The 26,563-nt window shown below is 30.9% G+C and overlaps 1 protein-coding gene across 2 annotated transcripts; it reads left to right on the forward strand.

The window, feature by feature from the left end:
- The first annotated feature begins 4,438 nt into the window (after positions 1-4,438).
- Positions 4,439-26,506, forward strand: LOC143239112 (mitochondrial coenzyme A transporter SLC25A42-like). Of its 2 annotated transcripts, XM_076479948.1 has the most exons (8): positions 4,439-4,562; positions 6,712-6,837; positions 7,585-7,672; positions 8,683-8,791; positions 10,438-10,627; positions 11,930-12,046; positions 13,608-13,759; positions 20,571-26,506. In XM_076479948.1, exons 2-8 carry the CDS (start codon positions 6,773-6,775, stop codon positions 20,888-20,890), a joined length of 1,041 nt encoding a protein of 346 aa, XP_076336063.1. In that variant the 5' UTR covers positions 4,439-4,562; positions 6,712-6,772; the 3' UTR covers positions 20,891-26,506. The 2 variants fall into 2 exon arrangements, with proteins under 2 accessions (XP_076336063.1, XP_076336073.1); XM_076479958.1 differs by lacking the exons at positions 4,439-4,562; positions 7,585-7,672.
- The last annotated feature ends 57 nt before the right edge of the window (positions 26,507-26,563 follow it).

Consider the following 26,563-nt stretch of genomic DNA (forward strand, 5'->3'; position numbering starts at 1 on the left):
TACGGATTTACAATACTAAAATCAAGAGTTCGATTCACCTCGGTGAACAGAGCAGATAGCCCGATGTGGCTTTGCTATAAGAAAAATACACACACACAAAGGTTTTTTTTCCATATCTTATGTTTTTTATTGTTGTTGTTTTTAACTCTCATGTCAACAGTCTTTCCAGTTTCACCTACACAACAGGACTAGCATGGTGTAATATAAACACCTTGTGTTCTCTCATGTCTTTTCGTTTTTCAAATAAGTTTCTTTAAATAGTATCAGGATATTTACATACGATTCTAAAGCTATTATTCCTTATTATTATTTTATCAAGGTTCACAGGCTTTGTTGTTGTTTTTGAATTAAGCACAAAGCTACACAAAGGGCTATCTGTGCTGTGCCCACCACGGGTATCGAAACCCGGATTTTAGCGCTGTAAATCCGCAGACATACAGCTGAGCACAGGGTTTGTGTTGTAGTAAATAAAAGGAGGATTCACATTGTCTTTGGTTGATCTTTATCGTCGTAGAATACGATTTTGTTTCTTTAAGATGACAATTTGTAAAAAAAAAAAACGTGGTGGAAAATGTCTTTTGAAAATAGAGAATGTATTTTTAATTTATTGTTTAATCGTTGTAGGGTGGAATATTTTATGCATTCTAATAAAAAAATGAAAAAATGCTGGTTGTTTCGACCTGTTTATGGTCACACAAAAATAAATGAACATAACTTAAATAATATGTCGGTTTACGGTAACGTCCGAGAAAGAAAGTTGGTTATCCCTTTAACCATTGAACCTTAAATTTGATAATTTGGTGAAATTGGTTTTGGTTATTGAAAACACTTTTAAAATCATTTACTTTGTTTGGCTACACATAAAATATATTAACATATCAGAACCATGGAATTATGAAAAGGTTAATATTTATGGAAGGAACCAATTCGGTTACAAAACATTCCATGAAAAGGTTACACAGTATTGATGACAGTGGATTTCTCATAAGTATTTCGTATTTTTGTCTAAAATGCTGACTAAGACAGGAAAATACATTGTTCTTAACACAGATTTCGATAAAAGAAATTAAAATGTCAATGTGAACAGACGAAAATGTATTCAGCTCAGGTACTTTTATCGAAATTCTATGGTTTATTTGATTGGCTAATTGGCAAAATAAAACTTTGACGTCAATATTGATCATTTCCCCTTTATTCAGATCAGTGTTGTTTTTTTTTTAAATTTTGTGCGTTAAGTTTACATTGTTATGGATGTTTCACGATGGAAGTTTCCCAACAACTGAGTCCAGATGTTTTGCTTAACTATTTAGGTAACGGGTATGTGACAGAACCTGCGTTACAAATGATTGGCCTCAGGAGAGAGTCTTCTGTGTTTTAGGTAAACTGTACTTGTAAGGTATGAATGGATTAATACGTTTTAACGTCCTTAAAATATCTGGGTTATTAACAATAATTGTTCTCAGGTGGCTCTTAAAGTCAGACACCTTAGGTAAACGATCAAAGCTCAACGTTTCATAAACAAACCCGCCCATAAGAAGTTCTTTCTTTCGTAACTGAGTTGGTTGGTTCTGTCTGGCATTATAATTACAAAGGCGTTTGTTGACCAGTTTTTGTTTTCTTGTCAGAAGAAAACGTGACACTGAAAAGGACGCACGAGTATATCGAAACCGGTTTCTCTAGTTCAATAAAAATTGGGGAATGTTACGTTTTGTCGTTGAAGCTTTATTTACCTACGTACCAGTTAAATAAACCATGAAGTTTCTTTTTTTAAAAAAAGAAGATTACTTGAATTGAAAATATATTTCGTTCCGTTTACTGTGGGTTTACTCTAATTGCTATTTAAGATATTGTATTCTTTTATTATAATGCTTAACCAGACTTGACCTCTACCTATATCCCGTCACCTGTTGACACCATTTCAGTCACCTTCCGTGTAACGATACATCAACCTTGGATCATTTAGTATCAGGCAAGCCATATAAAGAAATTAAAAAACACAAAAATCATAGGCAAGTCCTCTATACTTTAGTCCACATATAAGTTTTAACTACTCTATTAACCAAGCAAGTGACGAAGAGAAAGTCAGGAAATTTCTGACCACCCCTGTATTATTAAACCTAAATAGTTATCAGGAACTGGTGCTAATAATAACTGAAGAAGAAAAAAAACACTCTGTCCAAACATGTATTAAATTCCACCACCAATAAATCTTTCCCTTGTGCTAACAAATCGTTATTTGCCCACCAATTATAACGTATACTGTCATTGTACACGTTGAAGTCCAGCCAGTAGAAGCTTGGAAAACAAGCACTCAGTTTTTGAAAGTACCACCAGTCTTAAAAAGTGTTTCACGTGTAATGATAATACAAATATTTGAGCGGTTCATTTAGTTATAAAGTCAGTTGTGAATTTCAAATTACAATTTAATCTACGGTGTGAAAATATTTACAAATTAATAAATTTATGCATATGAAATTAGTTTGGTACAGTTTTAAATACATTTTTCTTCGTTATTCTTTAATACATAAATTTATATATTTTTTTATTTTTATGTTTGTCTGACTCATTTTAAGTAAATAAACAAAAAATATTTACCGCAACTAAGATAAAACACTGTTGACCTGCTAGTTTTTACATAGTTCACCTGAAACATATTTAAAAGCTTGAAAACATAGGAATCAAGATATTATAAGTTACTTACATATGTAATTGTTTGTTTGTAGTTAAACATGAAAGTATCCAATGGACTAAAAATATATACATTGTATGTGAAAACGGCTGGTTTGGGTTGAGAAAATTTTTTATGTAGAGAGCGAACAACATTTCGACCTTCTTCGGTCATCGTCGGTTCACAAAGAAAGAGGTAATGAATGGACTATTCGTGCTAGGAACCACGAGAATTTAAACATAATTTTTAACGTTATAAGCCTTACCGACTAGCCATCTGACTTGGGGCCCCAGTACTTATTGACCCCCCTCCAGTGGCACAGTGGTATTTTAGCGAACTTATAACCCTAGAATCCGGTTTTTAATACCAGTGGTGGGCAAAGCACAGATAGCCCATTGAGTAGCTTTGTGCTTGACTACAAAAAAAAAAGCTTATGCATTTAAGTACATATTTAACTTATCAAAATCTCAAATAGTTTACCACAATCCAGTTACCAGTAACAAAACATTTTACACTTACTAACCATAAGAAAGTCCTAAAACGGTATTACAAACCACAAAATAAATAAACAAACTCTATTAACCTGACGATGACCGAAGAAGGTCGAAACGTTGTTCGCTCCTCTACATAGTGCTTTCTCTATCCATACCAGCCATTTTAAATATATACTTTTCTTTACAAGTGGGTTTTCTCGTCATCATGGATTAAACTCTATTAACATGTAAGATTTTGTTTTCATAACTTTCTTACTGTATTGGACATAACGTGTATAAATGTATCGATGCATGAGAGTGATACCTGAAATATTATGTGGCGTCCTCTATTGCACGGCATCACAAACACAAATCCATAAAATATTCACGCTTTGGGGATTCAAGATTCAGATTAGGTATGTATTTTTCTTACAGTAAAGCCAAATCGGACTACTTGCTATATTCTTAGAGAGGAATCGAACCTTTGATTCTAACATTATAAATCCGAAGACTTGCCTCTGTTCTATCGGAGAACAAACTGAGACAGAAAAAAATAGGCTACAGTATGAAGAATAACCATTTCTTTATCACAGAACCCATTTTAAATAACACTGCTATCCTCACAACAAGAACACATTTTCGCCACCGAATTTAATATTGTTCAAAACATATGTTTATTTTGTTGAGAATGTTAACTGAATTTGTAGTGCAGGCCACCAAACACGCCTGTAGAAAGTAATAGAATTAGTATTTTTTGATCATAATATCATAAAACAATATTATTAAGCTTATTGTGTTTTTAGAAACTTGCATTATTTGTTTGGTCGCTTAGGTTTGTTTGTTTTCTCCAAAAAGAAAAGTATATGACAATATTTAAATCATATATATTTTTTACTACAATAATACTTCTGTAATATTCAGTACACTCTTCTGAAAACAAACAACAAATTAAAAAACATAAATAAACTGAATAAAATGTAATATTAATACCACAAAGTATAATATTATTTTCTAATGACAAATATAATTCATTACAACTGCGAATTCCCAACAAAATGTGTCTACACCGTAACAAGTATTAGTATTGTTATAAGCTCAATTTTACGGCGTAACTTAAATGTTAGTTATAGAGTAGATGATGTTAAGCTCGAAATGTTTGGTGATGTAAGCCTAATAAGTGTTAAAAATTTGACGTCAGATATTTGATAAAATACTTTGACGGTCAAAGTTTATTTTGTGTACAAAAAATTACTGCTTCGAGTTTGTTGCTGCTATTTTGTTTATCCAAACTTCTAAATTTTTCCTGTAGAGGACTCTAAGGGCTAGAAGGAGCTCGTGATTATAAATATCAGCAAAATTGCAGAGGTAAAATTTGAGGATGTTCGTAGATGTGATTTAGATTGTAACGTGGAGTTTCAATTGTAAGTAAATTCTTCGTGAATTCGTAAAGTATATTTGCGTTTGTGTTATTGCACTTCGTTGATTTGATTATGCTAACATTTATACTTTTAAGTAAAATCTTTGCAAGTTGTTGCTGAACGTTGTCGAAGGAAACTTATTTATACTATTATTAATCCAAATAATAAGATTAGTAACATTAATAGTAGTAACACGCAAAGTTGAAATTCAACGGAAAGTTAGTATAAGTAATTTGTGTTTATACTAATTATAGTATTAATAACAATATTGTTAATGAAATACAACTATCATACACACACACAATCACATACAGTTTCACGGTTTATCATTATTAATGCATACAGGGGGTGGACCAAAGAAAAAGTAATCCATTTGAAAATATTAATTTGTTATATCTTTGGTTAGATAACAGATAGATTTGTGAAACTGTGTGTTTGTAATGCACTCTACGTGATCTGTTCAAACATGATCTTCAATCCTAATTCAAACACTGGGTTTTGTAAGTAATTAAACTTTTCATGATTTTATTTATATATATTATAAAGTGTTGTGCACCTGCTGTAGTTTGTGATTTTTAAAATTAATCAATTTCGTGCGTATTTTATATAGACTTTTTGTATGGACTATTTCCAAGAAGCACTCATATTTTGTAGCATGTTTGAAAAACGAAAATTGTGGTATTGACTACAGTGTATGTAGGATGTGTTATAAATCGGGGAATTTCGTCATGACGAGAAACGCACTTCAAGTAAAAAATATACCTCGGGACAGTTGATATGGGTATTAACACTTTTAACAATATAAACCAGAAAACAATGTTTTGACCTTCTTAGGTCATCTTTAGGTTAATAAAAGAAACAAACAAAAAAAAAAAAGGATGCAAATCAGGAAATTGAGTTACTGATAAAATAGATTGGGTTCATTCCTGTTTTGTATTTTGATTGATAGATGTCAAATGCATAATGCATAGCATATCACTTAATAATTTGTAATTTTGACAAACCTGAAATTTTAAACCCTGAATATTGAGAAAATGGACTCTAATACTGAGTTAATTTTTTTACATTTGTGTAAAATGTCATTTAAATTGTTTTTGGGTTTTATTTTTTTCCAGTGTAAGTGATTGACAGAATTTTATCATTTGGATATTTTATATTTGTAATAATAATAATAAAACATGTAGAGTATTAATATAATTATTTCATTGCTTAGAATCTTGTAAACATAAATGAGTATTAGACATTCACTCTGTTTTAAGTTCTGCTATAACTGTGTAGAACATTGACTACAATACATGTGCTCTGAAAATGTGTAACATATAATGAAGCATTTGGTAAAGAAATTTTATTCAGATATTTGAGGAAGTAAATTTTTGTTCGTTACTAATGTTTGTAAGTTCAAGTGACAGACAGCAGGTTGCCTCTTGTAGGAGTTTGATGCAACCCTTGCATAGAAGAAATGAAACTATTGTTAGTAACTGAATTGTATGTACAAACATTTTGTTGAAAGTTTGTTGTGAGGAAATTGATGCTTAATTGATGCTTATTTGTACATGGAAAGAAATTAAATCACCCATACAGCCATCTCCTGCAGTTGTGTTGGTATGTGTTAGATAATTCAGGAAAAAAAAATTAACTTTCTGTATAGCTGTGCCTGAAATTGTTAAAATTTCATTCAAATATGTAATTTTTTCTTCAGTACATGTGATCATTTGCAGGGCAGTTCATTTGTTAGCTACATTAACATTTAAAAATCATACAGGTTATTTTAAAACTGAAGACTTTATTCATTACATTAGTAATAACAAAATATGAAATGTTTTTGTGATTCATCTGAAGTTTATTAGAGCTAATATTATAGGTGAATGCAGCTAATAAAGCATCTTAACTTCTTGAACAGCTTAAATTTTCTCCCACCATATTTGTATACATTACCATCATTTAACAGTCAAAGAATGCTGTTGCAATTGAGTCATAGGTTTTGTTCAGCTAGCATGTATTGATATTTTGTCTCTCTGCTGGTGCTACATGACTTCCTTTTAATGAAGAAGAAAAAAACATTTAAAGTGATAATGTAGACTTGTTATCTTTCTTGGAATAATGAAAATTTTTCTTTCAGTATTCAAATGTATAAGGTGTTCAATTATTTCAGGTTCAGACACTATCGTACCAACATGCATGTATTAGATCTTGCCAAACATTATGCTTGAAAAATGCAAAGAAAAGCACTGGATATATCCTGGAAAAGTCCTTCAACAATGCATGTAATGCATAAAAGGTTTGATAATTTCTCATGTTTAGCATCCTTAATATGAACTTGTTTGAGTAAGTCTGTAACTGTTATATATGAACAGCTGTGTTGAAACCCAGGTTGTGTTCAACTGTTTATAACATCAGACTAATCGAGCATTACTGTAAATGCTCGGCTAATCTAAGCATTTTAAGATCTGACCTTCTAATATACAAATTATATTCGTCTGGTTCATTGTCAGAAAATGTTTAAACTTTTTATTCTAATTTATTGTTTATGATCTATAGACAACAAAGAATCAGTTGGTTCTTTAAAGCTGTCCTACTACATTCACTTTTTAGAAAAAACAAATGTATACCCACCCTTAATTTTTCAGCAAATCAGATTTATTTTTCCTTTGAAGCTTTTGTAAAATTTTGCATGTGTGGCAACTCATTTTCCCAGTTGGTCACACTGTTAGAAAATAAAACTAACTGGATCTCGTATTTTCCAAATCTTGAGTCCCTTCTATGTTGTTATCTTCAGGATATACCTAGGATGAATCAGAGGACTTGTCTTGTTTATTCTTTGGATTATTGTGTAAAACTCAATAACATTTTTTATTCTTTTCTCAAGTTAAGTACAAATTAAGACCTCTTATCCATAAGATAATCTGAAATGACTATTTGTGTTAGATTTTTATTTATTAGGCTTATGGCTTTGCTTTACCTTCAAGTTTCTATGCATGTATCATTATTTCACACAAATATACTCTATTAGCCTTCTATTTTATAGCAACTTGGATGTAGTAGACATCAAAGGAGAAAGTTTGGCTCCTAAGTCAGCTAGTCATGAAGAATTTATGGTTTCCCAAGACAAAAAGGTACAACTGTATTTAGTTAAATTGTAATGATGATAAAATATATAATCTAAGAACTTGAGGGAAAGCAAAGAAAAATGTCAATATACCAATTGCACTAAGTCAATCATATCCTGTGGTGACGAATTCTTTTGCCCAGTATTAGGGCTTATTGGGCAGGTTGGGTTATGAAAAAGTAGTGGTTGAAGCCATTATATCATTAATATTCTCTATTAAATTAATTGTAATTATTGTCAGTATTATATAAGTCATTTACAGATAATAACACAATTAATTTTATTCACAAGACAAAGTATTCGTTCTTAGTATTGGTAATTTATTTGAATTGACTTGCATTATGAGTTGAAATAACTGAACAAGCAAGCTAAGATAACTTGCTATAGCATAAACTACTATTCTTTGTATCCATTAGTGATTCATTGAATTATGTCTGTCATCTTATGAATTGAACAAAAAAATCTATGTTTCTGGATAAAGTTAGATATTTAGATGTGTCTTAGCTTTTACTCCATTTATTGTTTTAAATTCAGTATTAAAGAAATTAGGGAAACATTAACAGAACAGTTTCTGATGGTAGCAATGTTTTATTTATGTATTTTATGGACTAACTTGTCTCAGAGTTACTTTGTAACAGAATGTTTAGATATTCATGGAGATCATTCTTGAATCATTTTACATAATTATTACTTTCATACATCTGTATGTTATAACAGTTGTGAACATTTGTCAATAGTTATTTATCTTAATAGTAGAGATTGTTTGTAAACTGTTTCTGGTGTTATTTCTTCATAATTTCTTCTAGTTTATTTAAAGGAGAAAAGGACTTGCCATTTTATAAGAAAGTGAAATTATCACAGAAGGAGGTTACTAGAAGAAAATTTAAATATTTACTCTGTGGTATGTTTACTGACAATAAATTATAAACATAATCACTATTGGTTAAGTTTTTTAAAGTTTCATTAATTGAATACATTTGTTTCTGTGGATTAATTAGTTATGCAAATCTTTTTTAGGTGACTAATAAGAACAAGGTTCTTATGTCTCTGACCTCTGGAGCTTTGGCTGGGGCCCTTGCTAAGACTGTAATAGCTCCATTAGATCGTACCAAAATTAACTTTCAAAGTAGGCATTAATCTGTTTTGTTTTTTACAGAATTTACTTTAGATTCATAGGTAGAAAGTAAAAGCAATTTGAAGAATCTCTATCATTCCAGATTAGTATAATAAATAAAGAATTTTAATTCACTTAAATTTTGTTTGTTTCAGGACTCCATATTTCTGTACCCTAAGACTATTTAAACACTGTGGAAGCACTCTGTAATAATAGTGGCAGAATTTCCTGTTATAGATGTATAGAGGTTTCATTTTTTAAGTTTGTTTTTGACACTAAAAAGAGGATTTTCAAGCTCAAATACTTTTTTAGATTTTTAATTCTTTAGGAAACACAACTCAGCAGTAATATGAATTTAGGGCTAAAATTTTTTAATTTTTAGAATAACAAGTTTAAAATCACTGTTTCTTAGTGTGAAATTTATCATATCATGGAGTGCCTGTGAAACCCATGTGGGTGTACTTGAAGCTATCTTTTGGGTGATTCCCATAGAAGCAGATTCCTAAAATTACTGTTCCTTTTAAGGAGAAAATTTGTATTGCTGTTTTAACCACTTATTGATGAGGACTATTTCTAGGTGCTTGTTGATACAAGATGCATTTTCATGGAGTGCAGTTTCATAATGTTGAGGTTGACTTTACATTATAATGGTTTTTTAAGGAACTGTGTTTGTCTCTTCCCCATTGAAACTCACCCACAGTGAGGTAATACCTGATGCTGCAGTAGTTTGTTATGGGCTTCATTTTTGGTCACTGCATTAGTCCTGTTGGTAGCAATGAATGAAACTAAAAAATCTGAGAATTGATTACCCATTCATCTTTAGGAACCCCTATAACTGGTAAGCAACAGGGGTGAGGTTAGGATGTTGCTTGCATCATGCACTTGTTTAGTAAGTTGTGCATCCCTTGTGATTTGCTAATCACATTTATGCTCCTATGAATTTGAGACCCAAAATCCATGAAAGTTGAAGACTGATGAAAATTTCAGATCTGATAAGTCTCTCCATTGGAGGATACTGTCTCTATCTTTTGCATGTGGGCCTAACTCTTATGCAGGGTTACATTCAAAATGTTGTTAAACAATTTTATTATCAATGTGTTTTAATAAATTTGAACATTGTATTCGATTTTTAACTTCTTAATTTAAAGTATTTGTTTAAAAATGTTTGTTTTGATGTTACGTTACTCATCTAATCTTTGATCTCTTGATGAGGATTTTCTCACATCAAAAATAGTGCTGCAGTTTCCAACCTATTAGAAACACAATCCATGTATCACTACAAGTAAAAATCTAAAGAAACAAATTGGATTTATACAGAATTAACAAGAATTATAAAAAACAAAAGTCAGTTTTTATAGTAAAATGTTAAACTTAATGCAAGGTATGATAAAAGAAAAGTGAAAATTAGTTTCCAGTTGTGATATAAAGAATGTTAAAAATGATTTTCTTAGTTTTTAACATTTGAAGCAATAACTTACTCCAACTTATTCTTCAGATTGTGTTAAGGTGAAAAACGTAGGTATTTAAGTTTTTTAATTACAGAAAAAAACACTTTGAAATTGGTAAAGAAAGTCTTAACTGAATTTGTGAGAAAAGGGAAGTTAAAAAAAAACTGAATTTGTAAACTATCTGTTTTAAATACACTTATACTTTTCCAGTTCACAACAAGAAGTTTTCGTTTCGGGAAGCTGTATGCTTTCTGATACAAAGCTATCGTGACCGTGGAATCTTGGTATGGTGGCGAGGAAACTCTGCGACTATGGCCCGTGTCGTACCTTATGCCTCTATTCAGTACGCAGCGCACGAACAGTGGAAACAAGCTTTACATGTGGACACTCTTGCAGAGAAGTATTATTTCTTATTTGTAATGGTAATATTTAGAAGTTTCAGATTTATTAAGAGGCTTGGAAAAGTTTTCTATGGTTAATCTGTTTGAGTTCCAGTTTTAAAAACTGTATTGAAGACTAAAATTGAAACAACAACAAAATAGAGCTGTGAATTTTTAAAAGCATCACTTACAATATCATAAGACTAATTCATTGTAAGTGTTACCACAGTAATTTTTACCTGATAACTTAATCCTGCTGGGCTTTGTATTGTAGGGATATATAAAATATTTTTTTTGCAACAGTTAGAAGCTTCTGTATTAATTTTTATTTTTATAAATTCTTGTTAAGGTGTAGTGCATCTTGTAATTTAGAATTCCTGTAGTGGAATTGAAGCTAATGATACTGTAACATTGTAAAATTCAAACATGAGAAAGTAAAGTAATATAAACATTTATCTTGATAGATTCCTTTAGTTGATCTTGTAGCTTGCAGTGACATTTATAAAGTTACGTACAGGGTGATGCAAAAGATGTACACCACCATGGTCTTTGACTTTTTTCTAATATGTGTTTGTGCTTTATTGTTCTATTCCATTAATGGTTAGGATATTGTTGATGAAGCTGTAGCAAGGGGAGTCCAGGCAGTGTTACATTTTTTTCTTGGAAGTTTTTAGATGAAAATGTTTAGGTAAAATTGTAATTGAAACTTTATCTTTTAAGATTAATAAAATATTATCAAACATTTTCAACTGCCAAAACACTAAGATCAAATGGTTTTGTGTGATGTAATTACTGTTTGTTTCACCAAATGCATTGCTTCACTTCCTTGCTTGTTTTATTTCTTCAACCATAAAGTACAAAAATGAAGCTCGATAATATGTACCACGAGAAACTAAAATCACTATTTCCATTTACGTGTTTGTACTAAATGGGCAATTATTTTGAGATGGAATAAAAATGTGGGTTAATTGTGGCACAGCTGCTTGCTGTATGGTTTTCCTATATGAACTAGACCTTGTATTACAGTTGACTTAGTAAAGTGAGTGAGGGTAGAGAGTAAGATATTATTGGGATTACTGTCGACAATCTTATTTACAGTTGAGGTAAGGTTCCCAACTGAAGAAATGATGCTTTCTAATTTGTGCAAGTAGAACTGTAAAAACTTGTGTTCAGTCAACCATACATGCTGTTTTAGTTTGGTTCTAAGTACATAAGTTGTTGTGTTTGGAAGTTAATAACCTTTATTGTACTTGTGTTTTTTTAGTGAATAATGTGTATTTGGTTTTGGAATAATAAAAAAAAATCCATATTCTAACTTTCAGAAAAGCTCATCCTAGCAAGTCATTCTTGGCAGGGTCATTGGCAGGAGTAACATCCAGTACGTGTACCTACCCTTTAGACTTGGCACGAGCCAGAATGGCTGTAACACACAAAGAGAGGTAAGCTGAACCATTGTTTAGTTACTTGTAATTTAAAAAGGACTTTTAAGTTGTGTGCTTAAAACACTAAATTATGATATAAACATTTTTAATTAGTTTTATTTATGCTAAGTATTTACTTGGAGCATAACATAGATTTGAGGATAGAAAGTGAAGGATATACTACCATTGTAAGTGGCCCATAGTTGCTTACCACTAATAATTACACTATGTAACACAAATTTTGTTCCTGGATAGTATGTGTTATTTCTTAATTGCTTATGTTGTAAAAGTACAGAAAATGGCCATTATTCCCTTCAAATTTTGCTTTTGTGAACTGGATAATGAAATTTAGAAATTAATATATTTTTTATGTAAAAATGAACAAATTTGTACATTTTCATTTACATAAGGTCTGAATAAAACAACGTATGAATCAACATTTACATGTATTTATACTAAAGTTATTCAAAAATGTTTAGAAGTGAGTAGTTTTTCGAGATTTGCGACTGTAATGTAAATCACTTTCACGTATCAGCCCCAAATCTAGTTTCCCATCGTGTTTTTGTTACATGCTCCAGGTCACAAGAGCAAAGTTTGAAGAGAAAAATAGGTCTTTTCCATTTACGTTAGGCATAAGTAATTGGGAAATAACACTCTGTCCAGGAACAAAAGTAGTGTCGTCAGTTCCAGTTAATACAGCTGGTCTTGTTGTGACTGGTTCTTTCTTGTTGGTTACTGTGACTGGTTCTTTGACATCTTTTAATTTTGTAAAGCTTATGTTTGAACTGTAGTTTCCACTCTCTAGAGTGTGGTTTCATTATTCTTCCCACTTCAAGATTTATACTAAAGAAAGTTTTACCTTAGAATCAAACTGATTTGTTTGATACTACTTAGAAGTCTGTGTGACCTGAGGTTTAGGAAGAGATGCACACAAACACTGAATCTCACGTAATATTAAAAAATAAAAATTCAGTAGTTGCATGTTTAGCTATGTGTATAGATAAGACACTAAACATCTGGTTATGAATGTAGCTAAGTCACCATAGTAACCAATAGTTCTGATTCATTCCTCTTTAATATCATTGTATGTTCTCGGAGAGAGTTCCTTTATGCAAAGATGGACAGGGATTTGTTTTGTACATTTTCAGGTCAGAAGGTGCACCGAAGACATAACCTTCCTGTTTTGTTGAAATGACCAATAGTAACATGGGTAGTGCCCACACACAAATAGGTGTAGACCTAATTTTGTATGTGAGAGCTAAGCTCCCCAACTTTGACAGCTACAGTGAATTATATTTAGGTATTACTAAGTAAGTCTAGCAGGTAGTGTCCACTGAATCTCTTTTCACTTGTTTGTTTGATTGAATACCTATTTTACCAAAGAAGGTCGAAACGTTGTTTGCTCCTCTACATGGTACTTTCTCTATCCATACCAGATGTTTTTATATTTTTCTGTACAAGTGGATTTTCTTGTCATCACAGATTTATATTTTTTGTTTGACTTTATTATATGTAGATGAAGAGACAGTCTGGACAGTTTTGGTATTACTTTGCCATTTATTTGCATTCTATTGTCTAGATATACAAGCCTGATGCAAGTTTTTGTGAAGATTTGGAGAGAAGAAGGGCCAATGGCATTGTACAGAGGTTACTCTCCAACAGTTCTTGGTGTAATACCTTATGCTGGCACAAGTTTTTTTACATATGAAACATTAAAGAGGCTACACTTTGGTAAGATAAATCCTTCAGTAATCAATTATACTACATTAGTTTAACTTTCTGTTTGGAGTAGGTCAATGCAATTGACTTTTTAATCGCTAAATAACCATCAGTTTTCGTACCATAACTTTTAATATTTGTGTATTCACGAAATTTGGCACTTTTAAAAACATTACAAGTCTTTGAACACGTTTTTATTTTTATTGATAAAGGTTTGCTTGTGGATACATGGAGTCAGTGTCAGCTGCTTCAAGTGCAAAATGATTTTAGTGTTATGATTAAAAATGTTTTTCTTCATCTGATACATTAAGTTTCATTGTGTGACCTACAAAACCTCCTAAATAAATATTGGGCATATAGGATCTGGAACCCTTTCACTACTACTGACATTTGTCAGTATTCCCACCCCTGTTACATTGCAGCCGAGACAAATGTTTCCCATTGTCATTCAGAATTGTCGCACATAATGCATGAGAGTAAGTGATTTGTAGAATTTTTATTGAACTTGAAGCTCACGTTACGTTACTGAATGACGTAATGCTTGACATTCTTATATGCATACATTGTGAAAATTTTTCATTCTTCACTGTCGTACCTTATTTACCTCTAGTTTCTAAATTTTACATTTTACTTTTATAATAATAGATATACATGGAAAAGCAAAAAATATGGTACTTGTATTTCACCTACTGTTGCTGCTTACTGTCTTTTGATAATGATTATTGTAGTATACTAAATTTTTGTATTCTTTAAATAAAATGTCATTTAATTGGCTCTCAAACTAAAACATGAGGGGCTTAACCTAAATCCCATAGCTGCTTGATCCAAACCCCATGAAAAGTTTTTAAACCAAAGAATAAACTTAACATTCTGTACTGAAACCAACAGTATTATGTTGTTTAATAATTAAAACTTTGCTTTTCTATTGGTTATAAACAATGTAGTATGGAAGATCAGAGAAACTTGGCAGTTATTTGTTAGACAGGATGTGATAAATTGATCTGATGTAGTTCTTGGTTTGACAATGTAGTATATTGGTTATGAACCTAAGCAAATTATGAACAATTAGTATATTGGTTATGAACTATGAACAATTAGTAATTTGCCTTAGTGATATCTGTAGACAGGATTATAATCTGAGTAATTTATGCAAATTAGATTCCGAAAATTAGAATTTGCCTTAGTGATATCTGTATTATAATTAGTAATTTGTTAGATTCCATACTTCTGAGGGGGTGTGTTCAATAATTTAGAGAAGGGGGATCTAGGCAACAGATGTTACAATTCTCAAACAAGGGGAGATTGAGGATTTTTAAAAATATTTTCTTGTAAATTTAAGAACTTGTATTAAAACTAGATGTATTAACTACATTTTGATACCAACTTTTATTTGTATACATTGATAAGTTTTGTTCAGTTTCAATTAAAATATAATTAAAGGTCATGACACACACTTTGACCAACCCATTGTGACTGTTAACTGCATACAAATGAATTGGGTAATTATTTGAGAATTTTTTTTCCCAGTATCACAACATAAACTAGTACTGATACTCGTGTTAATAAAGATGTCCTATCAAGGATGTTACAAGTAGGAAAATGTCTTTAAATGTACAATTACCAATGACAGCTCGTTAACTTTCAGAGGTGAATTTTTCTGTAGTATTTATGCACCATATTATTTGTGAATCCATAAATGTTAGATACCCTAATTACATTAATATCACACAAAAGAAATTTAAACAAATGTATTATTAATATTAAAATCTAATTATTGCTGGGTTTTTGCATATACTTTACAGACAAGTGGTTTCTTTTGATTAAATTTGCCAACCCTACTTAGTATTGTTAATTGGCAATAGCAGAATAATCCCATCAGTAGCAAATCCTTTTGAAATGGATGATAACCTGAGAATTGAAATTATTCAATAAATAAAGCAATCCTGTTTTGTGGTTTCTCTGATAAACGTTTTTTTCTAACATACGTAGTACATCTTGCTACATCTGTATTAAGATGTGCTATCAATAGTTTACTGACCTTTGATTTTATTGAATATGTTATGATTGATATTAAATATTGTTTCAAACATCAGTTTATTAACTAAGTGGACAAAACCTAATTAGGGTAATATACTGTAACACCTAAAGAAACTAAAATATCTTTAGTGATTTTGAAATGTCCCTAAAACATTGTTATGGCTATCATTGATTTCTGCTTAATTTTGGTTTAATTTTTAGATAGTATATTTAGAGATGTTAAACTAGTTTTATACCATAAGTAAGTAGAAGTGAGAAATTTTAAAATAACTTTTTATAAAAACGTGTAAATTATTGCTATAATTATTATTATTAGGTTGTTTTCTTGAAAGTATATTGTACTTTTTATTTTAAAGATTTTTGGGTAGATTTAATAATTCAAAATTTGCCAAAATTGCATTATGTTGTGATTGTTGTTTCTATAGAAATTTAGGTAGTTGACATAGTTTTGAGAATTTTAATAGACTTTTGAAAGAAAAGATGACCTTAGTATAGAAGCCATAAACCATGTTTCCTTTTTGTACAGAAAATTGAATTTCATTAAAACTTTCAAACTTGTTCTTGGATTATATTTAATTTGACCATTATTATACTTTCAGTGCTAGTTGTTTTTGTTTTGACCTTTAGCTAATGAAGTTTTTATTACCCCTTATAATCAGATTACAAGCCAAAATGGATTTTGGTACAAGGAAAAGTTGTAATGTCTGATTGTAAGTGCAGTGTTGGTCTGGACAACTGATGCTTGTCTGGAGAGTGAAGGGAAACAATTATTAGAAAAAACAAGACCAGTTTTTAAGAGACTTGTATTTATTCTGTTTGTGTAATATGGTTAATCTGATCTGCAAACCTGAATATCAGACATTTTAAAAGCTTTATCACACTGTTTAGGATAACCCATGGGGTTATTCTTATCTAAAATATTAGTGTCTGTACTCTTTAATAAAGTCAGTATTTATGGGATTGGAACCCAAAATCTGAAATAAATACCTCTAATGGAGATTTTGTTGTAAAAGTACTGTTTGTGAAGATTGCAAGTATTGTTGTAGAAGTACTGTTTGTGAAGATTGTGAGTATTGTTGTAAAAGTACTGTTTGTGAAGATTGTGAGTATTGTTGTAAAAGTACTGTTTGTGAAGATTGTGAGTATTGTTGTAAAAGTACTGTTTGTGAAGATTGTGAGTATTGTTGTAAAAGTACTGTTTGTGAAGGTTGTGAGTATTGTTGTAAAAGTACTGTTTGTGAAGATTGTGAGTATTGTTGTAAAGTACTGTTTGTGAAGATTGTGAGTATTGTTGTAAAAGTACTGTTTGTGAAGATTGTGAGTATTGTTGTAGAAGTACTGTTTGTGAAGATTGTGAGTATTGTTGTAAAAGTACTGTTTGTGAAGATTGTGAGTATTGTTGTAAAAGTACTGTTTGTGAAGATTGTGAGTATTGTTGTAAAAGTACTGTTTGTGAAGGTTGTGAGTATTGTTGTAAAAGTACTGTTTGTGAAGATTGTGAGTATTGTTGTAAAAGCACTGTTTGTGAAGATTGTGAGTATTGTTGTAAAAGTACTGTTTGTGAAGATTGTGAGTATTGTTGTAAAGCACTGTTTGTGAAGATTGTGAGTATTGTTGTAAAAGTACTGTTTGTGAAGATTGTGAGTATTGTTGTAAAAGTACTGTTTGTGAAGATTACTGTTTTGTGAAGATTGTGAGTATTGTTGTAAAAGTACTGTTTGTGAAGATTGTGAGTATTGTTGTAAAAGTACTGTTTGTGAAGATTGTGAGTATTGTTGTAAAAGTACTGTTTGTGAAGGTTGTGAGTATTGTTGTAAAAGTACTGTTTGTGAAGGTTGTGAGTATTGTTGTAAAGTACTGTTTGTGAAGATTGTGAGTATTGTTGTAAAAGCACACTGTTTGTGAAGATTGTGAGTATTGTTGTAAAAGTACAGTGTTTGTGAAGGTTGTGAGTATTGTTGTAAAAGTACAGTGTTTGTGAAGGTTGTGAGTATTGTTGTAAAAGTACAGTGTTTGTGAAGATTGTGAGTATTGTTGTAAAAGTACACTGTTTGTGAAGGTTGTGAGTATTGTTGTAAAAGTACAGTGTTTGTGAAGGTTGTGAGTATTGTTGTAAAAGTACACTGTTTGTGAAGATTGTGAGTATTGTTGTAAAAGTACAGTGTTTGTGAAGGTTGTGAGTATTGTTGTAAAAGTACAGTGTTTGTGAAGATTGTGAGTATTGTTGTAAAAGTACAGTGTTTGTGAAGATTGTGAGTATTGTTGTAAAAGTACTGTTTGTGAAGATTGTGAGTATTGTTGTAAAAGTACAGTGTTTGTGAAGATTGTGAGTATTGTTGTAAAAGTACAGTGTTTGTGAAGGTTGTGAGTATTGTTGTAGAAAGTACAGTGTTTGTGAAGATTGTGAGTATTGTTGTAAAAGTACACTGTTTGTGAAGGTTGTGAGTATTGTTGTAGAAAGTACAGTGTTTGTGAAGATTGTGAGTATTGTTGTAAAAGTACAGTGTTTGTGAAGATTGTGAGTATTGTTGTAAAAGTACAGTGTTTGTGAAGATTGTGAGTATTGTTGTAGAAAGTACAGTGTTTGTGAGAGGTTGTGAGTATTGTTGTAAAAGTACAGTGTTTGTGAAGATTTTGAGTATTGTTGTAGAAGTACAGTGTTTGTGAAGATTGTGAGTATTGTTGTAGAAATTACAGTGTTTGTGAAGGTTGTGAGTATTGTTGTAGAAGTACTGTTTGTGAAGATTGTGAGTATTGTTGTAGAAGTACAGTGTTTGTGAAGGTTGTGAGTATTGTTGTAGAAAGTACAGTGTTTGTGAAGATTGTGAGTATTGTTGTAGAAGAAATTACACTGTTTGTGAAGGTTGTGAGTATTGTTGTAGAAGTACAGTGTTTGTGAAGATTGTGAGTATTGTTGTAGAAGTACAGTGTTTGTGAAGATTGTGAGTATTGTTGTAGAAGTACAGTGTTTGTGAAGATTGTGAGTATTGTTGTAGAAGTACAGTGTTTGTGAAGATTGTGAGTATTGTTGTAGAAGTACTGTTTGTGAAGATTGTGAGTATTGTTGTAGAAGTACTGTTTGTGAAGATTGTGAGTGTTGTTGTAGAAGTACTGTTTGTGAAGATTGTGAGTGTTGTTGTAGAAGTACAGTGTTTGTGAAGATTGTGAGTGTTGTTGTAGAAGTACAGTGTTTGTGAGTGTTGTTGTAGAAGTACAGTGTTTGTGAGTATTGTTGTAGAAGTACAGTGTTTGTGAGTGTTGTGAGTACTAAGCAGATGTGGTGGAATGACGTTTGATGGTGAAGTGTTTTTTCTGACAACAATGATATTTATTGTTAGGATCCAAAAGTAGATAAAATAGGTTTAACCTGTTGACTGTCAAGTATTTCAGTTGCTACTGCAACTCCGAACCAAGTTCAAAATACAACTCTGATGCTTCTTCACTTTGTAACCTTTTTCGTGAAGTCATTTTTAGATCAATGCATGTTTAGTGCTGACATCTAGCGTTGAAATTAGGTATTATTGAGAACGAATTAACCTAGTCCATGGCACTGTGTTACATATCGGCTTGGACGAGTTATCTCGTCTACGGCACTGAACAGGTTAATGTGTATTCTCAGTTCATAACCTTTAGAGAAATTATGAATTTTGTGTTTTAACCATGGTGGTATTTTAAGTTATTAAGCTGTTTTGGATATGTGGATTTCTGATGTGTCTGCTAAAATTACTGTTGGTTTCAATTTTGTTTTTTGATGTTACTATGCTTCTGTTTATCACTATCAATGACATGTTCAAGAACTCTATCAACATGCTTAACTTTCCATGACCACGAACCCAACTGTTCAGCAAATACTTTAATTTTTAACATTCCTCTTTCAGTTTTTTGGAAATTTCTTTATCAGAAATTAATTTACATTTTAATTAACTCAAAAGACTAACAAAAACGTTGATAACAGATAAGTTTTGATTTTAATAATTGCAATATTTCAACACTAGTAGTAAATCTGTATGAAGTGATTTGCTACTATGGGTTCAGATGTAATGAACATCAAACTTATCTACTCTCAAAGTTTTTCTATTTTATTTTTTAGTTAATTATTAAATTCATTAGGTTTCTTTAGTAAACAATTTGTAATCCTATGCATAATTTCAATCATTTAACCTGAATTAATTTATAATTAAAGATTCTGGGGTGATATTCGAGGAAATGGAGTTTATGAGTTGAATATTTTTTATTTTAAGTCTTTGTTGCTGTTCTGATTGGGGTACAAGATTTTCTGATGGTTTATTATTAGAGATGTATCTTGAATCAGTTGTATTTACCTACATACTTTTTATTCAACATTTACTTGATTATGAGAACCATGCAGGTTATTGGAGTGTTGTCATTTTGAATAATTCTCACTCCAGCTGTGTTTGAACCACTACACAAAAGCTACAGCTGTTTGATTGAATCAAAGGGACCGTCTTTTTTTTACTGTTCCTGTTTTTATTGAAACTTAATATGTGCATCTTAACGTTGAACATGACCTTGAATTCGTATAAAAGCATACAGTGTAAGTTTGTTTCTTGAACTTTCTAACGATTCCCCATTGTAAAGAAATACAACTATGCATCTTAGGAAAATGGTTGTCAGTTGACTGTCTACTATTGTTGACTAACAGTTAAGATAAATTACACGTATCATCAGTGCTTTGTTATTCTTCTGTAATGTGTTTTTCCTGTGATCAGTACACGTATAATAACTTGTAGTACATACTTTTCCTTTTATCAAAATGCAACCACAGAATCCTCGCAACAGTTAGAACCCAATCCAGCACAAAGAATGATGTTTGGTGCAATCGCAGGACTTCTTGGTCAGACGACTTCTTATCCACTAGACATTGTGAGGAGAAGAATGCAAACTGCACAGCTCACTGGAAGGAGTTACCATTCTATTGTTAGTACCTTAACAGTGGTCCTTCGAGAGGAAGGACTTGTTGGTGGGCTTTTTAAAGGACTTAGTATGAATTGGATCAAAGGCCCAATCTGTGTTGGGATCAGTTTTACAACCTTTGACCTGATGCAAAATTTTTTACGGCAACTTCCGGTCTTTATTGATAGATAATGGTGTTAAAGCATTAATTTTTTTTAACATAGAAAATGGTTTCCTACCTACATTAATGCCAGAGGTTTTTAAGTTTTATTTGTGGTCCAGCATTTACCTTGGATATTCTTCTATTTAATTGTAAAGTAAACAATCGATTATACGTGCACACAGTCTTCCATGCATGTTATTGTAAATTAGACAAATAAGATTTAAGTTTTTTTAAAAAAGTACATATGGTAGATATTTGTATTACAAAAGATTTTGATGGAACTGGAGGAAATTGGATAAAAAACTAAAATTATTTCCTCATTCATTTCTATAGCTGGTGTTACTGATTCATACTGTTTCAAATTTTGGCTAACAAAATAAACACTGGTACAATGAAATCAAGACCAAAAAAAAACAAACAAACTTGCAACGTGAAAAATGGTTAAAGCGAACTAATGTTGGTTTAAACTTTTCTTTAAACTCTTTTAATATTTCAAAAATAATTATTTCAATGAGAAAGTTAACTTTTTCTGAATCATGTTCTATGTTGCATTTATTATCATTATTAGTTTCAGGCATGTTTATATAAGTGATTTTTCCTCTAATGTTTCTGTGACCAGTACAATAAGTTGTTTGCCAAACATGTGTTGAGGTTAAGTTCAACATCTATGTTGATCTGAGTTACTAAATGCAGAAGGAACAGTGATGAATAGGCTTATTTATTTTGATAAAATTATTCAAATTTAACATGCTCTAAGTATATCATCTTTTGTTTTTTCAAGTTGCCCTGTCAATTTTAAAACTTGTTAAAGTCAAAAAGTCTTCAATTCTGTCTTCACATTGCTACCAGAAATGCAGTTACATAGAGTATTTTCCACAGTGCAATAAGTATAATGTGCAACAAAACATATTTTTCAACTTGTGTACTTTAATTAATGAGAAATTATCCCTTGAATACTTGACTGTTCTATATGTTTTTAAAACTTGTGTTACTCATAAAAAAACAACAAAAAAAAAACATGCTTGTGTGCACTTATAAGATCAATCTTACTAAACCGTTAATAAAGAGAGCACTGAGAACAGCTTTGCTGAACTGTTGATGGATAGTGCACTGAGAACAGCTTTGCTAAACTGTTGATGGATAGTGCACTGAGAACAGCCTCTTGCTAAACTGTTAATAAAAAACAAGCACTAATTTAGTGAACAAAATTTGTATCCATAAAAGAAATATAAATATAAATCCCAGTCACAACTAAGCAGAGTTTGTAACTTTACAATAGGCTGTTGTAGGTGGTGTATACATTATACCAGTTAGGAGTAACTGTTCAATGCAGCTTTAGCTTACAATGGTGGCTGCAATGCCATCCTAAGGAGATACACTAATTTTCCATAGTATGTCTTGCCTTCTCTGTAATTTAAAAAAATATCAAGCTTCTCATAAATAGTGAGGATGTGGAATGTTCTTTTCTTCGTTTCCCACATCTGTATTTTACTTCAGTAGTTTGTGAGACTAGGGACCAAAGTATCAGTCTGAGATAGACTGTATGTTGTATTATCATGGAAATTGTTTCTAAGTAATTCCCAGAACTAGGGATACGTTTTGCATGTTCCTGCCCATTAATGCTTTTCTGTTTCTGTAATCTATTTATGTGGGGGAAAGACTTTGTTTTTTGAAGTAGTGTTTATACATGTATATAGGTTGGTAACAAATAATAATGTTGAAATGTACGTTTGTTGTAAAAAACATTATTAAGTAAGAAACTTGACGTTTGCACTATTTAATTAGCTACGATAATTAAAGTTGAAGAGCATAGCATGGCTAGGGTCTGATTTTAGATGAATTAATGTCTTAAAGGCACTTAATAGTTTCTTATCTTGTCAATAAAGTTTTAAACTGGCTAAAAATTGTTAAGCACTTTACTATGTTGCAATGAAAGTTTTTATACAAGTGTCCTTATATATATGTGTGACTAGTGGGAGTAACTGATTAGAAGAAATGGTGTATTACAACTAATTAAGTTCACAAAATTTATTATAATGAATCTTTCTAATGGCCAGAGGCCTATATCAATTCTGTCGCTTGGTGGGTTAGTGGTAGGTGTATGGATTGTTAAAATTTGTGGTTCAATACTCTGCAGTGGACAGAATGAAGGTAGCCTATTTGCATAGCTTTGCCTTAAAACCAAATTTTTTTTTTGTTACAGTTTTGTGCTGTATTTAAAGATGGTAACATCATATTGATATACAATAGAATAAATGTGACTTAGAAAAATAAACATATTTGCAGTATACATTACAGAATTGAAAAATACTTTCTGTTGCTATTTTTTCTAATTGCAAAATATCAGGTTTACTGAGTTAAAATAAATTAGTAATTTAAAACCATAAGCTGTTTGTTGGTGATATATTTTTTTTATCCAAATCAAAATATTTCATGTATTATTAGAAAGGTACAAATAACTGTTAGAGATTAGTATTAGCTAACGCAAATATCAATTCAACCTGTAGCAGATTTCAGAATGGAGATTGTTTTTTCCCAAAAGAAATTGAATCTTTTCATTTACTCAAAAAATTTTATTTATTTACATAAAAATCAAACTTGTTAAGAGCCCCCTAGTGGCACAGTGGTATGTCTGTGAATTTGCATTGCTAAAAAATGTTTTGATACTCGTGGTGGGCAGAGGACAAATAGCTAGTAGCCCATTGTGTAGCTTTGCTAAATTCTAAAGAAACCAAACCTTATTATGAAATATAAGAAAAACAAAATGGTGCATCTTTTAGATTTTTTAGAATATGTCAGTCATTCAACTCCTGTACTTTTCACAGCTACACCCCTGTAGTACATTATGTAGCAGATCATGCTATATTTATACTATAAATTTCATCACTATTTAGGGCATCATGAGATAGCTGTATATTTTATCAATGTTTTAGATATAGGTGGCAGATGTTCAAAAATGAAAATTGAATTCTGTATTGGTAGGCATGTCTACTTAACACTAAATTGGTAATATTCAATATTATGTTTCTCCAAAGCTAACACTGATTTTGGAAACCTTTGTGTTACGTCTCTGTAAAACTAAAGTAAATGAATTGGTGATTCATGGTGTTGTATCTCTAAAGTTAAAATGCTGTATTGGTAATCTTATCTTTCTGTAAAGCTAAAACTATTTTTTTGACTATTCATGTTATCAACTGAAATCACAATATTTTATTCTGTCGTATTTTTAGATAATACAAGATTATGCATTTGTACGAAAAGACTTTAGAAAGAAGCTTTATAGTTACAAGGTAGTTAGTTGTCTGTTGATAGAATTTATTTTTTTGGTATCCATGATTTTCATGCTGGATGAACCCATCTATTTAAAAAAAAAAAAAAACTTGTGATAACCAGATCAGTGTTAGAGTACAGAATTGTTTTTATTGTAATAGTATTTCACAAAATTTCATCTATGTCACTCAAATTAATATGGTTTCTTGTGTGTACGCCCTCTTGTGTAAATAAGGGAAAGAGTGAGTTAAGTAATGAGTTATTACACACAGTTGCACATTAAACTTCTACATGTTGTACTAATTACTTATTGTAATTTATAAAAATACGTTAAAATACTTTGAGTCTGTTTTAATCACTTGTGCCTGCCCTTTGGAAAATTCTACAATTGAACGTAGATTGAAGTGGTTTCATGATAAAGGAGACACTAGTTTTGTGCATATAACTGAATTAAGAATTGGTGGTAGTGTGTAATGTTAATCTAGTCATGGAAACACTGCATTGTTGAATATTTGTTTTTAATGTTAGCTCTCAACAAATTGTTTCCAAGAGAAGTTGGTAAACTGTTTGAATTAGGTTTGTTTGAAGAGGACATTGCTGCTTGTAGTAGGTTTGGTCTGAAGTTTCATCAACCTTTTAACAAGGGTTTTTGTTCCCAAGTACAAAAATAAATTGTTTGGAGAAAAAAATAGTTCAGGTCAGTCCCTACTGACAAAGTTAAGCAAATGTACCTGAACTTGTATAGTGTAATTTAATCTTGACAGAAGAAATATTTATTCAGTAAATACTAAAATGGACCTGTACGAATATATCATGAACATTTTTTTGTTTATGGACAGCATTTCAACTTGTAATTGAGAATTTTAATGGTAAATTCTGTTCATTCTAGTTCAATTTGTTTCTCTCCTGCAACTTATAATTCATTTGAGAAGTGATGTCATTTTAATTTTGTATATGTGAAGAAAGTGTTTTGTTTTGTTTCTTACTATATTCATTTCAACTACTTAGGAGCGAACTGTAGATGAACTTAATTGTAAACCTTTTTAAGTTTTCAGGGATTTTGGTTCCAAATGTATTTAGTTTCTTTTTTTTTTTTTTATCCTTAAAAGCTTTTACATAAATTTCAGAGTAATGGGTATCAAATTAATTGTCTTGTATTTTACTATGAAGCCCATATTAGGATTCTAGTATAGTCTCTGATGCTCTTCTATTCTTTATTAATTGTTTTCTGAGAGTCGAATGAAATTTCACAGATGAATATTTCATATAGACAAATTGTAAAGTAATTAACCTACGTTTACTGTTAAACCTTTTGACTATAGTTAAACATTAACTATCATATAAGGCAGTTACATATCTACCTCAACTGAAAGGTTCGGGAAATTGGAAGTCTAAAGGCTTTTAATGACTAAGCTAATTACTGAAACCTTCCTGTTTGATACTTGATATTAAATGAGGGCATTATGGAAATAGTATGGTATATTAATATGAGATAGGTTGTTGAGTCTAGAAGTTCTATGACAGAAGAACATGTAATGTGTGTGTTTTAGAATTAGTCGATTATTTAAAAAAATGTAGTAACACTTATTCATCCTGTTTTATTTTCCAAAACTGATTCTTTCTGGCTGCTTGAAGTGATAAACTTAACTGAAAGAAAATTATTTCTTCACACTTCTTGTTTTGTTGTGCAATTTGATTACTGTTTTAGAGTTAAAAACCTTAAAGTACCATTATCTTCAAATATATTAGTTAATAAAATGAAATATATACCAGTCTTGTACGATAAAGGGTAAACTATTACTTTATGAATTCGGTTAAAGCAAACAACAAAACGAAAGCAGTGTAAAACGAACAAACAAGTGTATGCAATATTAATGCATTATAGTTCCAGTCCTTTTATATACAGTGGTTATAACTCAGCTAGTCCAAATATCAGTTCGTTAATACTTGAAATATTGAATTTTTTTTTTATAGCTGCACGCCTACAGAATGCAATACCAATAGTTGAATAAGTCACTACTTTGCAATTATTGTATTCATAAATCTGTTTATTTGGCCTAACTCGTTTTTGATGAAAATGTATAAGTGAAATTCTAGTAGTGTTTAATGTTTCCATATTGAATGGTGTATAATACTGTTGATTATTTTGAAAGTAACATTGAAAACGTTTGATTTCATAGAGACCTGATCTAGCAAAGTTGTTGTAAATTCCAATGAGGTTTTTTTAGAAATAAAAGACGAACCTGCATAGATGATTGTATATGTTTTAAAAAAAGTTTTGTTGGTATTGTCACTGTACAGATATTGTGGTATTAGAGTTGAATGTTTGTTATTCTGTCCAGAAAACGTGTTAATAAAAATCTTTGAAATATTAATAGCATATTTTGATTAATATCTTGTTGCTGTCTTAAAATTATCACCAACTCGTAATA

This window comes from Tachypleus tridentatus, chromosome 2, assembly GCF_004210375.1.
Source record: "Tachypleus tridentatus isolate NWPU-2018 chromosome 2, ASM421037v1, whole genome shotgun sequence".
Classification (NCBI taxonomy): Eukaryota; Metazoa; Arthropoda; class Merostomata; order Xiphosura; family Limulidae; genus Tachypleus; species Tachypleus tridentatus.